Consider the following 16,338-nt stretch of genomic DNA (forward strand, 5'->3'; position numbering starts at 1 on the left):
AAAATAAAATAAAGTAAAATAGAATAAAATAAAATAAAAGGGAATTGTTGTAAATCTTTTCTGTTTGATACAAGGAGTTCTCTCTTGCCAGAAATTTTTTTTTTAATGCGATTTATCAGATGTTCAGTTAGGTATAAAACAGAGCATCAACATACTCCTGACAATCTGGGGAAAATGTTTTTGTGTTTGCAGCACAAAAACAGACAATGACTAAATAGTACACACTACTGCTGTGAAACATGTTTATAATAAGTTAAATAGTCTGTGACCTAATAAGAGCAATAGTAGGAACAGAGTGCTTGTCATGCTCCCATGTGCCCTAAGTCTGTTATTTCCAGGAGAGAGGGATTATAGTTACTTCATTTTGTAAAAGGAGGAACATAGCAGCTTGCCTTAAGTCACAGAGCTGGGATGTGGCCAGGCTGGAAGTGGAGTAGAGACTGTGACTGTCTCCAAAGCAGGGCTCTTAGTCACTGTACTCTCCTGCCTCAGGGATCAGCATAACTCAAACTGTTATAATAGCTACTCTTAGAGGAGTTCCCGTCATGGCTCAGTGGTTAATGAATCCGACTAGGAACCACGAGGTTGCAGGTTCGATCCCTGGCCTTGTTCAGTGGGTTAAGGATCTGGCGTTGCCGTGAGCTGTGGTGTAGGTTGCAGATGCGGCTCAGTGTAGACCAGCAGCTACAGCTCCGATTTGACCCCTAGCCTGGGAACCTCCATATGCCGTGAGAACGGCCCAAGAAAATGGCAAAAAGACAAAAAAAAAAAAAAAGCTACTCTTAGAAACAGACAGGCATAAATGCTACTAACATTCTCTGAGGATATGCACATCCCTCCCAGGGTGTGGCAAATCCCTCTTTTATCCCTTCAAAGAGCTACTATGCTCATTAAATCTATACATGTAAAAGTATATCTAAGGTATCTTAGTATGCATAAAAAAAATCTAGATCTAAGGCTTTTATAATACCTATGTCTTCTCACTTGAGCAAGGTACACCCTTGATATAAATAACCTATTTCACTTTCATTCAGAAATGCTGTGTTTCTTTCTGTATGCTACTGAATTTAAAACTTGGTTTTTCAAAGCTTATTTAGTTCCAGAAAATAGTTGACTCACAGAATAAAAGTTATTATGGGGACAGAAGCAACTTACTTTCCACACAGAAAGAAATGAAAAGAAACAAAAGTTCTAATCCAATACTAAAAAGCATATTCTTCTCCAAAGTTGGAAGCGCAGGTGTTGATGCAGTATGCAACTGAGCTTCAGCAGAAGCATAAGAATTTAAGGCAAGAAGAATGTAAAGTCCTTGCTTGAGTTTCTAATGCAGTGGAAACTAAGAACAATTTTAAAACCATCAGATGATTCCAAAATCCCTTTTCACGAGAATCTCGGATAATTAGTTTTTTACAAAGAGAAAATCGTAAGATTTGAATTTGCCTTTCTTTGCTTTGCTCACACCCATCTTCAAGTGCAGATGGGAACATGACGTCAGATGACATCAAGGTCCCTAAGCACCGAGGAAAGGGAGGAAAGGAAGTGGGTGATTGACAGATAGGTCTAAAATGGGCCTTACACAAAAAAGCCCCACCTCAGACAGCCATCCGAGTTTTCTCTCGACTTTTCAAGACTCTTTTTGCATTCCATTTGGGCTGCTGTCCTTAAGGCTGGGTTCTTCTTTATTCTTTACTCAAAATCCTTTGTCTGTGCATTCGCTATCTTTATCCTGATATACTTGAAGGGATTTTAATAAATACTGTCTGGAGACAGTGTCTTACTTGATACAATTTTCCCTCTTACGGAGCATATTTTGGGAGGAGTGTCAGGTTGGTGAGACAAGTATTTTAGGCTCCTATATTCATACCTTCATACCTACTACTAGCTAGTCTTTTTTTTTTTTTTTTTTTTTAAGGGCCACACCTGTGGCAGATGGAAATTCCCAGGCTAGAGGTAGAATTGGAGCCGCAGCTGCTGGCCTATACCATAGGCACAGAAACACCAGATCCAAGCCACATCTGTCACCCATGTTGTAGCTTGTGGTAATGCCAGATACTTAACCCACTGAGAGAGGCCAGAGATCAAACCTGCACCCTCTTGGATACTAGTCAGGTTCTTAACCCGCTGAGCCACAACAGAAACTCCCCTACTAGCCAGTTTTGAACTATGACAAGGTTGACAAACTTTTTCTGTTATGGGCCAGGTAACAAATATTTTACCTTTCAATTCAGTCAAACAATCTGTTGCAACTGCTCAACTCTGACCTTGTAACATGAAAAGAGTAACAGACAATATGTAAATAAATGGGTGTGGCTTGTTTCAATAAAACTTTCTTTACAAAAACAGGTGGTATGTCAGATTTGGCTCACAGGGCCATAAAACTATAGCATGGGTGTCCTTCATTATTATTTGTTATTCTTGAGCAAATATATAAAGATCAAAACTTGAATTCTGGGTATACATAATGTAGGCTTCTTACAATAAGGCGATTGATGTGCACTTGCTGGGGTAAGAGTCCTAATGCTGCGGCCACTCCTTGGCGGAATATCCGAAGCAAGGTTATGTTCAGCCTGTTTACATCCATCTGCAGTGTCTGGAAAATAAAGAAATCAAATTATAGGACATTTTTTTATTTTGGACATTCAGTTCCTGATGGATGATCAGCCACAACAATATCTGTGACTTTGAGAAACTCACACTCATGGTGCTTTATTGTATTTTATTTTATTTTTTTTTGTCTTTTTGCCTTTTCTAGGGCCACTCCCGCGGCATATGGAGGTTCCCAGGCTAGGGGGTCTAATCGGAGCTGTAGCCGACGGCCTACGCCAGAGCCACAGCAACACAGATCCGAGCTGAGTCTGCGACCTACACCACAGCTCACGGCAACGCAAGATCCTTAACCCACTGAGCAAGGCCAGGGATCGAACCTGCAACCTCATGGTGCCTAGTCAGATTCATTAACCACTGAGCCACGACAGGAACTCCTTTATTGTATTTTTAATGGAGATAAAATTATACAGATTTTTATGCATTTTTTTTTTACAGTTTTAAATAGTGTTACTTAAGAAGATGGTACATTGCATAATAATGCAATTTGTCTAGTGATAATCAAGAACTCATGTGAATGATCAATTCATAAATAACTTCACTGAAATGTGTGCTGATTTATCTTGCTTTAGTGTTAAGTCCAGATGACAGAATGTAATAGGCAGCCAAGTAGGTTTCGGTTATCCAAGCTGGAGGACATCTTTAATTTGTGTTCACACACAGTCACAGAGAGGAAGAGTCTGTGTGACGTTCCCTAACACCAGACTTGGCAGTTTCTCTATATAGTGATTTGCTGCCAGTGCAAGGCAAAAGAATGAGCTGCAATAATGCCTTTTCAAACTCTAGTAAAGAAGCCAATGGAACTGATGATTGATGGGTAAACAATCCTTATTCAATTGCTTGGGCCCTCTTAATTTTCAGGTTGTTTTGGAAAAAGATAACCTAATATTTAAAAATTCCTAAAACACAAATCAAGATCATACAATTAACACCACATCCTCAATTTAAGCCATGGGTGCTGCTATTGCATTTAAAACATGAACTAGTTAAGTATGTATTTTCAAAAATGCCTCATCATCATTTGAAATAGACATTTCGCAAGGGTGGGAAATCAAACCTTTATGCATTTCTTATGATTTTATAGTGCTAACTAGTGCTAACTTGACCACAGTAGGATCTCAGTAACTGTTGGATGGCTGCAATATCATCTGTTCTATAAAGTAAGGCACCCTTCACTTCTCTGAAAGAGACTGGCTTACAAGTGTAATTTACTATAGTATGAGAGCTCTTAGAGGACCTTCTCCCACTTTGCTGTAAAAAATTAATACTGCTTCAAGAATTTATAGTTTTGTTAGGAAATAATAAACCCTCTACAATAAAGTAGGTACAAAATAAATGATTGGAAACTGGACCAAATGCTCATTGCTATGGAAATCAGAGGGAGCTGGGAGGTCAAAAGAGGTGTAATGTCCCAGTCAAGATGGTAGAACTAGCTGAAGTTCTAAAGTGCTTTTGTACCTTAGGATCTTTCAGTGCCTGCATAGGGGCAGGGCCCATAGAGACTGGTCATGCTAAGTAGCTGAATGGACTCCCTGCAAAAAACTGAGACCCAGAGAAGGAAAGAACCATTGAAAAACTCTACCCAATACCTCAACTAGAAGGTAAAACTTGCTTTAAAGGTGTGGGAAAGGAGAATTTCACTGGAAGTAGGTAGAAAAGCCACATCAACACCATTTTTTAATTAAATAAAAGCCATCTTATGGTTCACAATTGTTTGCCATATTATTACATGTACTTTTCTGTAGTCTAAAAATGTCCCCAATATATAAAACCATACTTTAATGCAGAAAGTAAGACTTGAGCTCAACCCTGCATGACAAATAGGATACGGAAATGCAGTAACGAGAAAAACAACACTATACTTTCAAGCATCTTTTATCTTGTGTGGAAAATGCAAGAGATTAGAAAAACTCGGCCTACCTGATGGCTCTGAGAAACAGAGCCTTCCTTTTATCTAACAGCTTTACTTTTGGCTCTTCAAGGCCATGGAAACCACCAATAAATATGGGACATTTTACTAGAGACTTTTACTCCCTTTCTTTGCAAAGCCAAAGATGGGTTCCTCAGTTGGCTCCTGCAAACCTTGATGAGGAACCTCTGACTTCTGGCTCACCTGCAGTGTTTGTCAGGCAGGGTGAGCAGGCAGGCACAGTCCTTGAATCCCACAGGCAGGATTTGGAGCCAAGAGTCTACTCTGGGACTCAAGAGCCAAGAGGGTTGTCTACACACTTGAGAACTCAATTCCCAGGGCCATGATTAACTTGAAGCTTGTAACTGTGGAAACAGTATTAAAGTCTCAGTTCCTCAGATTGAAATGGCAAATGGAAGTGAAATGGGAACTCAAGATTTAAAATCACTCAGAGTGGCAACTTTCCAAGAAGGTAAAACTGTGCATTTGAAGCAGAAATTTAGATGCCCTCCCCAAGATGAAGAAGTGAGTTGAAGTAATTAGTTTACAACTGCAATCCTCTGGTTCATTGCCTCAAGCATTTGAATAATTTGCCTCAGTTCTCTGCTTGCTTGGGAAGAGCTGGGTTGTTCCCAGAGCATGTGCATGTATTTCTGACTATTGGTCATAAAATAATGATGCTGAACTACAGTACAAACAAATAAATATGTATTTGAGGACCTAATACATGCCAGACATCATGCATGACCACAATTTGGGAAGAAGAAAGGATTCCAGACAAACCGAGAACTTTATTTCAGAGAAAATAAAATTAACATGACTTTCCATAATAAGAGGTTATATGTTACCTCTTACCAACTTCCTGTAATAAGAAATTATATGTTACCTCCTTCCCCCTTGACAGACGCTATCTATGCAACTATGATAGAATGTAAACTTCACTACTTTGAAGTTACCATGTAACACTACAGTAAGATAATATATTTTAGTCTGAATTCCACATTCATTTGGTCATTTGTTATTTAACATATAAATAACTGATTGAAAATTTTAATTTTAAAAGAGATTACAATGTTCTTTCCAAATGCAAATGTTAAACCACATCTCAGCACTGGATAATATAGAGTTACTTTCCAAAAATGAGTATTTTTATTGATATTACAAATTTATAAACATGTAGAAAAAAATTAAATGTAATGCAAATTCAAAGATTTCAAACTCTATCTGTATTTAAATTTATCGGGGCTCTGACCTGTAAAGAGATTCCTGAGTCAGTTCCTTTCATTTGGGGCCTAGGTCCCTTCCCCAACTTCTATTTCCAAGCACAAAGGAAATACCACTGTATGATATGACTTTCTTTCCTTGGTCAACAGACAGTCCAGTAAAGTAGTTGAAGCCTAGGAGCCTTAGATAGAAACCAGTTTGAGGAAATTGCTTAAAATGCAGTACTTGAATTTAGGCAGCAGCATTGTGTTTAAATTGTAGGTATGTGATTAGCCTATAGCTATTAATATTTAATAGACGGCTGAATTATTTTTGCTTGGGAGGGGGGTTAGGTTTCTAAATGTTAGCCACCTCTTGATGCTATGAGGCAGCCTAGTTAGTCATCTCATCATCCCCAATAAGAGTCAGGACCACACCCAGTGATCTCACTAGGGGGAGGAAGGCCATAGAGGTGTCCTCAAAGGTCTCAAAGATGTCCAGGCTCAGGCTCAATTCCCAACAGCCACAAATCAACCCAGATCCCCTGAGGACCAAGCCTGTCAGGAGGAGTCCACTCACCTCTTTTTTTTTTTTTTTTTTTTTTGTCTTTTGTCCTTTTAGGGTCACACCAGCAGCATATGGAGGTTCCCGGGCTAAGGGTCTAATCGGAGCTATTGCTGCCGGCCTACACCAGAGACACAGCAATGCCAGATCCGAGCCGCATCTGCAACCTACACCACAGCTCACGGCAACGCCGGATCCTTAACCCGCTGAGCAAGGCCAGAGATCGAACCCACCACCTCATGGTTCCTAGTTGGATTTGTTTCCACTGCGCCATGACAGGAACTCCACCTCTTTCTAACTTTAATGTGTACTCACGGTTACCCAGGATCTCAAACGTCATTCATCCCTTTTTTGGCCAGCAGTTGGGTGGTCAAGCGGTTCCCGGGAATAAAAACAAGTTTCTCTGTTGCTGTGTCTGAACCAAGAAAAAAATCCTGACCTATGGGAGGCATTTTATACCATCACCCAGTCCCTTTTTATAATGCTCTGTGCTGTATGTCCTCTGCTACTACTTACATCCTAATGATTTTCATTTCTGTATTTCACCTTCCCTCCTTTCTGAGTCCTGCACCTGCTTCTATCCACCTGAATGTTCCCCATCTATTTCACACTCAATATCACCAAAACTGAACTGACCTTCTCCCCTCTCCTCATCCATGACCTAATTTACTTCTATTTCTGTATTTCATATAATGGGGTGAAGTAGCACATTTGGAAATCATATTGACAACTCTTTTACTTTACCTTTCACCCCACCATTAATGACATCCGATTAATGATCAAGTGCTGTCTAGTCTACATTCTAAATATCTCTTCAATGTTGAATCTACCCTCTGTTTTTCCACCGTCTTCATTCAAACCACTGTATGGACTATTGGACTAGAATCTCAAAGGGTTGCCAATCTTTCACGGTCTCTAATTCATTCTTCCCGTGGACATCATAGGGATCTGTGCAACATGCTAGCTCAATCAAGTCACCATTCTGCTTAAAATACTTCCAGGAAACCTCATTTTTAAATGAAAGGTCCTAATTCCTTGGTTCACTGCAATTGCCCTGTCCTTCCAGTCTTCCCTCCCAGCCCCATCCACCATGTACGTCATACTCCAGCCACACTTCAGGTGTGTTAAACACACCACACCTTTTTTGCACTAGGTCAGGGCACATGTGGATCACTGGCTACGCTTTCTTCCATCTCCCTGGAGTCTCAGCTCAAAGACCATTCTGCCAGATTTCCATGGCCTCTCCTGCACCTTCCTTGGCTCACATCTTTCAGTTCTCCAATAGTATTCTATATTAGACTTTAGTTACTTTTTGTTAAAATTTTTAAAATACAAGGTACAGAAAGATAAATAGTAGAAAGTGGAAGTATGCTTGTCCTCTCCTAACCTTCCATTCCAATCCTCAGAAATGACACTGCTCTTAAGTCTTGTGTATCCTTCCAAATATTTTCTATGAATATATAATGTAAAAATAATATGTATATATCATACATCACATTTACTGTTATTAAGTACAACTAGAATTAAATGACACACATTGTTCAACTACTTTTTTTTCACCTAATATAGCTGAGATATAGTTCTGTATTTATAATATATACTGTCATCAAATATCATTTTTTGAGTCTCACCTAATAATTTCTTACTTTTAGTAGTTTAGCTTATCCCATTGATTTTTGTTATTATAACAGATCTGAATGTATTCTGTTATTTTATCTTATGCTATATTTTTAAAACTGGTTTTTAGGTTTCCTTAGTTTTCTGTCTTTTGCTAAACAGTCTGGCTTTTTGTTGTTCTCTATTTTCTTCCAGTGCCTATATTTATAATATTAAATATTGCATGATAACACCTTTAAATCTTTATTTCTTGATTTGAAGCTTCAGAAAGTATTAACTGCTGCTAAGAAAAATGAGAAAATGTTCGTCTCTTTCTGCCAATTATCATGATCACCTTCTGGTTTTTATAATTATATTTTTTCTATATTGTTGTGGTTGATGATATTCATATTCTTTCTAATAGAGACTACTCACCAAGCCTACTGTCTTCTCCTGGAACCTCAGCTCCGGTTCCAGGTTATGTCTTGGTGGAGCCCTGCAACAATGCTCACCAATTGTTGTAAGTGAAAGTAAAGTGACATTTTCAGTCTGAGGCAGTCTCCTCTACTTTGTCTTTCTCTCTTCACTTTGTCTATAAGCTGGATGATTCCAGGGTAACCCTAAGGCAATAATAAAACGGTGAAGCCTTGTAAAGGAAGATGCCTGCGACCCAAATCACTTCATGAAACTGCACAACACTCCTCACTCAACAGTGACATGAGTTAAAAATAAAATTTTACTGCATGAAGTCACTAAAATACTAGAGCTGTGCTAGCATTATTTACACTGATCAATACATACTGTAGTTAGAATTTTTTTTTTTTTTTTTTTTTTTTTTTTGCTATTTCTTGGGCCGCTGCCATGGCATATGGAGGTTCCCAGGCTAGGGGTCTAATCGGAGCTGTAGCCACCAGCCTGCACCAGAGCCACAGCAACGCAGGATCCGAGCTGCATCTGCAACCTACACCACAGCTCATGGCCATGCCAGATTGTTAACCCACTGAGCAAGGACAGGGACCGAACCCGCAACCTCATGGTTCCTAGTGGGATTCATTAACCACTGCGTCACGATGGGAACTTCTGTAGTTAGAATTTTTAAAGTTCTCTAGTGTTAGTTACACATTCAAATGGTCAAGATCATGATCTGCTCTTTTTTAGAGGAGTGTACCATTCCTGAATTCTTTATTTTGACATATCTCTTATTTAACTGGATTTCACTATCATATAGCTTCTTTCAAATAGGATTCATGAGCATTACATGTCCTGAGGTGTTATGTGTTTGGGAATATATTTATGGTGCCTTTAACAATAAATGACAACTTGGCTGAATATTAAATTCTTGATTCAATCTTTATTTCTATTTTTTTGCCTTTGAACTCTGCTGCTATTATTCCAGTGCCTTCTGGCTTTGAAAATTGCTATGAAAAGTACCCTGACCTGAGGCTAGCCTGTCTTGTAGATAACTTGCTTTTTCTTCCTGCCACCTCACAGGAAGTCTTTACCTTTAAAGGTAAAAAATTTCACCAGTATCCTTCCTTGGATTGATAGTTTCTGCAAATAACAATGCTCTTGAAGTCTACATATTCCAGGCTCCCTATTTCAGAATTTTTTTTTTTTTTTTGGTCTTTTTAGGGCCACACCCACAGCATATGGAAGATCCCAGGCTAGGGGTTGAATCCAAGCTATAGCTGCCAACCTACACCACAGCACCAGCAGTGCCAGATCCTTATCCCACCGAGCAAGGCCAGGGATTGAACCTGCATCCTCATGGATACTAGTCTGGGTTTGTTAATGCTGAGCCACAATGGGAACTCCAGAAATATTTTCTCTTATTATATATTTGAATGACTTTTCTTCTAAATATTTTTGGTTCATCTTAAGGACACTAGTTATGCAATTTTTTTTTTTTTTTTTTGGCCTACACTCACAGCATATGCAGGTTCCCAGGCTAGGGGCTGAATCAGAGCTACAGCTGCTGGCCTACGCCACAGCCACAGCAGTGCAGGATCTGAGCCACATCTTTGACCGACACCACAACTCATGGTAACGCCAGATCCCGGACCCAGGAGCTTCCCGCATCCTCATGGACACTAGTAAGATTTGTTTCCACTGCACCACACCACAATGGGAAATCCAATGATGCAATTTTATATGTTTCCTCTTTACCCACTTTATTTTATTTTACCCACTTTATTTTCTCTTCTCACTTGTATATCTTTATTCAACTGAAATTTTCTCAGGCCTCCTCTATGTACTTAATATGTTTTTAGCAGCATCTGATCTAATTCCTTTGTGTTTAATATGACCTTGATTCTGTAACGTTTGTTTTATCATCATCTCCCTTCATCCTCTGAGCTCTGCCAGGGTACTCCTGGTGACACCCTAGACAAGACAGGATTTCTCTTAACTGTTGGAGACAACAAGTAACCTAAGGTTTTCATTTATAGTTACTTGGTCTTCTCTATCCATTTTTAGATCTAGATTTCTCCAAAGAGTTCAGCTTCCCTCTTTCTCTTCAAACCCTCCAATGATTTTCTATTACATGTAGAGTTAAATTCAATCACGTAAAGGCCCTGCTTTATCTGGCTCCTGCTCCTTCTGAACCTCACCTCCTCTTTCTCCCTCAAGCCACTCCATCTTTTTCCAGTCTGCCCCCTGGAGAGTTGTCCATCATCATTGCATGGTGGCACTTGATCTTGAAGCTCCTGGTTTAAATGCCACCTCCTCAGAGAGGCCTTCCAGCCTGGCCGTTCCCCATCACATCACCCCACTTTATTTTCCTCACAGCATTTACCACTGTCTGACCCTTCCTCCCTCCCTCCTTCTTTCCTTCCTTCTTTCTTTTTTTTTCTTGTATATCTCTATTTACTAAAATGTGCGCTCCATCAGTGTGGGAGCTTGTCAATCTGGTTCTCTGTTATATCCCAGGACCTGAAACAGTGCCCAGCTTGGTAGATATTTAATAGATCTTTGGGAAATGAAGGGATACGTACATCATCGTACTCAACATTGTGTTGTTACTACATGTGACCCTTGAACGACATGCGTTTGAACTGCGTAGGTCCACGAAGACACAGATTTCTCTCACTAAATATGTACAACAATACCACACGATCCAAGAACTGGTTGAATCCAAGGATGCAGAACCTCAGATATGGGGACCCAGCTGTAAAGTTATACTTGAATTTATGACTGTGTTCCGAGCAGGCTCACCTAAGCCCTGCTTTGTTTAAGAGTCAAAAACTATAATTGGAAGAACCTCAGTTCCATGGAAGGGGTAGAAAGGGTTACAAACCCAGGGTTAGAATCTACTGAGGAGGTTATATTTGGTGAAGTGGTTCACCTAAAATGCGTAATCATTCAGAATTGATTTAACACAATTTATATTTGATTTGTAATTATAATATGCCTCTGATAATCTGACTACCACACCATTCAGGAGGGAAAAAAAATCAGTTTATTTCATCTAATCAATTCTTCGAAATTTGTTGCTAATAGGAAAATCAATGTTTCCTGAGTTGCGTGCTCTATTGGTTGTAAATGGTATTCAAACGTAATCAGCATAAGTGTCTATTTCTTGTGACTAATTTGAGAGTTTTAAAATTCATCTTTCTAATCACATAAATTCAAAACGCTCATGATAGAAGATTTAGAAAATACAAAGAATAGAAAAACAAGAGGAGTTCCCATCGTGGCTCAGTGGCTAACAAATCTGACTAGGAACCATGAGGTTGCAGGTTCGATCCCCGGCCTTGCTCAGTGGGTTAGGGATCCGGCGTTGCCGTGAGCTGTGGTGTAGGTCTCAGACGTGGCTCGGATCCTGAGTTGCTGTGGCTCTGGCTCTGGTCGGCAGCTATAGCTCCAATTAGAGCCCTAGCCTGGGAACCTCCATGTGTCACGGGTGTGGCCCTAGGAAAAGGCAAAAAAGACCAAAAAAAAAAAAAAAAAAGAATAGAAAAGCAAGACAAAGAAATACGTATTCTTATTCATAACAGTTTATCCCATCACCCTGAAATAAAAATTGTGATGTTTATTTTTTATTTATTCTTATTATTTTTTTTAATTTTTTGCCTTTTAGAGCCGCATTTGTGGCATGTGGAAGTTACCAGACTAGGGGTAGAATCAGAGCTGCAGCTGCTGGCCTATGCCACAGCCACAGCAAGACAGGATCTGAGCCACATCTGTAACCTATACCACAGCTCGTACAATGTCAGATCGTTAACTTACTGAGCAAGGCTAGGGATCTAACCCACATCCTCATGGATATTAGTTGGGCTCCTAACACACTGAGCCACAACGGGAACTTCAATTGTGATGTTTTTAGTGTTAACTTTTGCGTTAGCTTTTTTCTGATACATAGGTAATACAATAGAATATGCACATATGTATATTATATATACCCATATATATAATACATAAGCATATAAATATTTGTCCATATTAATACAATGCTATAACTATCAAAATTTCTACGGCTTTTCTCTTTCCATAATGTTAGGAGGGAACGCCCCTTTTTTTTTTTTTCAGCCACATCTACAGCATGTGGAAATTCCTGGGCCAGGGATCGACCCACACCACAGCAGCGACCAGAGCTGCTACAATGATGACACCAGATCCTTAACCTACTGCACCACAGGAAAACTCCTATGATAAAACACTTTTATCAGCAATAAAGCTATAATTTTTATCTTCACAGGTGTGCTTCCTCTGACTTTCTCAGGCGGGAGAGACCAACCTCTAATACCAACAAATGGCACCACAAAGTTAGACAGTATACTACTCCCTATCCCTCATACCCCACAAAAGGCAAAAGGCTCTAAAACTTTTCCTGTTAGGTGGCTTTGACTTCAGCATGGATATCTACAGTGGTAGAAGGGTTAGAGGAAAATCAGGTGGATGGTGCCGTGGAGTCAGGGGTAGAGTTTGCAAAAGAGGTTTGTCAATACTGCTAAATGCTGCTGAAGGTTAAGGAAAATGGTAACCAAGAAAAAAGGCTCTTGGATTTGATGATGAAGAAGAATGGGTGGCCTTCCAGCAGTGATTCTCAGAATGTGGTCCATGACCCATGGGGAGGCCAGTGAGTCCTTGTTGGAACCTATTTGAAAGTGCAGGAGCAGTGGTGTGGAAATATGAGTGCCCGGTGTGTACAATTCCACAGACTTTCTATTGTCCCAAAGGGTCATTTAGTGAGTTTCTAAGGATTAGTACAATTTGATATTGATAAACTAAAATCAGGGTGTTATTAGTGTATATTGAGATGTTTAGGGAGTTAAGGAGTGATTGTATACTGAATAAATGGGTAGAACACCAGGACCAATTTTTAACGAGAAAAAAAAGGAGAAAGATAGGATGGTAAAATAGATAGAACTATCTTTTACCCTTGGCTAATGAGAACCTTGACCTTTATATTACAGCAATAATACATCTGGTGACTTTTTAAGATCCCTACACTGTGATGAGCTACCCCTTTTAACACATGAAATACTAATACTAGCTTTTGTCAGAGTATTGTTTTTGAGACACTTTGAAAACAACTGCAATGCCGACTTCATGAGTGTCTCATAAACTTGGCCCTGCAGTAATCACGGGCTGCTAAAGCAACTGATCAGCTAATTAATTGAAACAATTCATGAAGGAGCTAATGAATATTAGTGAGTAGAAATGATATCTTAAATTTTTCCTTTAGAAAGGAAAGACCTTATGGCCAAGGGAGATATTCAGGAGCTTCTTGCATTATGATCTCACACATTTAAAAGCTTTTGCCTACTCTATGTTCTGTAAAGAGAATGAACATGACTTAAAATAACTGTTTGTGTGTCCGGAAGTTGCGGACAGGTGAGAAAATATCAAATAAGAAAACTTTGCCACACTGTAATATAATAGTTGAGAGCACAGGTTAGTAAGACAGACTTGGATTTATCTTGGGCTGAGTGGCCCTGGTCAAATTATTAACTCTCCCTGAGTCTCAATTTTCTTATGTGTCAAATGGAGATGATAAGTGCATTCCTTTCACAGGACTTTTGAGGATCACATAAGTTATTAGACATAAAATAGCTAAAACTGATGGATAAAAAGTGCTCCATAAATATTGCTTAAAGATATGAATTTACTGTGTATCATGCCATGACCTGTTTCTCTGGATATTCAGTACAAGGAGAAACAGTAGCAACTGTGTTGATTAAATATAGGTCCTATACTTATTTCCTGGAACAGTAAAACTATTAATACATAACAAGTGGCCTTATTGGTTTTACAGTGCTTCCCTTTACTGATTATTATACCTATCAAGGGACTTTAGCCAAAAGTCAATTACAAAGTCGAGATCAGAGGAAAATGCAATGGTCAAAACAATTTGGTTCTGCTAAAAGTGATAGAACTTTTGGAAAAATATATATATACTTGAGGTTCAAGGTTAAAATAGCACATTTTAAGAAGGGTTCTTTGATTTCAGAATCTCTACTTCCATCTACTCTCTACTTCACTCTTTCTAACTGGGCTGTGTGAACAGTCAACCCAGATTCCAAATTGTATGGAAAACCCCTCCCAGATATGGAATTAAATTCATAGTCATCATCCTTTTCTTTTATCTAATACTACAAATTAAATATTAAGATTGAAACAGAGTCAAATTTAGTGATTTAGGTTATAAGTCCTTATCCTACTCATTTGGAAGCTTTTCATAACCTAGTTTTTCTTCATTTCATTAATCTCCCTTTTCTATTTTAATATTACCTCTTAATTAGCGTTCCCTTCCACATCCCCTAATGACATGCTTGTTAAAATTTTTTTTCTTTTGCTTTTAAAGACTCCTCTAATTTATCAATTAAGAACTTTTATACACTGTTCTTAAAACTTAAAATTCTACATAATTTGGAGTAAACCCATATTCTATAAGGGCTTATTTTTAAAACTCATGAAATAGTAAATAAAGGTCTTGACTTGTTTTTCTTTCTTTCTTCTTATTTATTTATTTTTTGTCTTTTCTAGGGCCACACCTGCAGCATATGGAGGTTCCCAGGTTAGCGGTCCAATCAGAGCTGTAGCCACTGGTCTATGCCACAGCCACAGCAACGTGGGATCTGAGCCGCTTCCACAACCTACACCACAGCTCACGGCAATGCCGGATCCTTAACGCACTGAGCAAGGCCCGGGATTGAACCCGCAGCCTCATGGTTCCTAGTCGGATTCGTTAACCACTGAGCCATGGTGGGAACTCCAGGTCTTGACTTTTTCAAGTACAAATTCAGTGGAGGGAGATGAGGCTTCCATGAATTATAAAATAACACTTTATATACGCTTACAATACTATCATTCCTCTACTTTGTGACTGTGTCCATTTATGCTTATAAAAATATTTCAATAAAAGTTACAAACATATCCATGGATGATAGAAAAGAAAATAGAGGTTTAATACAAAGTTCTTTGGAGACAGGAGAAAAATCACGATTTATCCACAAATAGATATTATCCTGAGAACAGTAAACAAATATAATAGCAAGTTACTTGCTTTTAACAGTTTTCAAGTCTCATTATTATATGTTCGAGTCAACAGAAATTTCCACATTCAGCTCCCCTGATTTTGTTTTCTATTTTGTACTCAATGTTATTTCTTCTTCATTAGTCTCATTCCTATGTTCTCATTCATTGTCCTCTAAGTAGTTACCCACCCTCCCCATCCCTCGGCGTCTCTCATGCTGGAGGCAGAACACAGAAACCAAAAGCTTGAGTGGAAAATGGCTGGAGTCAAGGCCAGGCAGAAACTCTACAGACAAAAGGCCAATGCTCAGGCCCATGTTGCCTGAAAAACAAGGTCAGACAAATTCAGGTTTCCAGATCCAGCCCCATCAGGATGACACGATTCTAATTATCACCACTCCAGTCATGCAGCTTTTCTGAAAGGACAGAGGAGACATCAGACTACCATGTCCAGGAAGAATTGAGACCAAACTGACTTCCAAGTGGCATTTAGCGATGCCTGGAAATAGACATCCCACGGCAAAACAATAACCCTTCAACTCCTCAAGCATTTTTCATGAGAGTCAGAAAGTGATGCTGTCTTAAGCCACCAAGTATATAAATGCTACTTAAAAAAATGAAAAAATTATCAATCCTTAAAGGCCACAGGGTGTTTTATTCCAGATATGGGTGAAACAGGGAGATGGCTCCCTTTTATTTTTATGTGCTTATATTCGATCAGCAGGGATCTATCTCAGAGGCAAAAGCTTGAGCTGAGATGTGGCAGGGAGACCACCAGTCTGATCAAAAGGGTGGTTTGGAGTCTAACACCCCTGGAAGGATGTTATAAATTTACTTTTATTTCCATTCTCTCCATGAAGTAGTTTATGTTTCACTTCAATGACTATAATAGAATTCTGTTTTTCACTCCTCTGGTGAACTACCCAATTTCCCAAGAAACATAGTAAAATAAAATGAGGTTTATTGGCATGTGTTTTGGGGGATGC

The 16,338-nt window shown here is 39.1% G+C and overlaps 1 protein-coding gene across 7 annotated transcripts in view; it reads right to left on the bottom strand.

Moving 5' to 3' along the window:
• PTPRR (protein tyrosine phosphatase receptor type R) overlaps positions 1–16,338 on the bottom strand; it is a 253,812-nt gene that overhangs the window by 113,003 nt on the left and 124,471 nt on the right. For all 7 annotated transcript variants that reach the window (XR_014803634.1, XR_014803633.1, XM_084956339.1 and 4 more), the window contains one exon: positions 2,477–2,590. Coding sequence is in view for 5 of the 7 variants with exons in the window: in XM_084956339.1 (XP_084812465.1) it covers positions 2,477–2,590 (114 nt within the window). In the remaining 2 variants the exon portion in view is untranslated. The remainder of the gene's footprint in view (positions 1–2,476; positions 2,591–16,338) is intronic.

This window comes from Sus scrofa, chromosome 5, assembly GCF_054392235.1.
Source record: "Sus scrofa isolate SSC_HxYL_T2T_F1_AM1 chromosome 5, Sscrofa_HxYL_maternal_Yorkshire_Landrace_v2.0, whole genome shotgun sequence".
Classification (NCBI taxonomy): Eukaryota; Metazoa; Chordata; class Mammalia; order Artiodactyla; family Suidae; genus Sus; species Sus scrofa.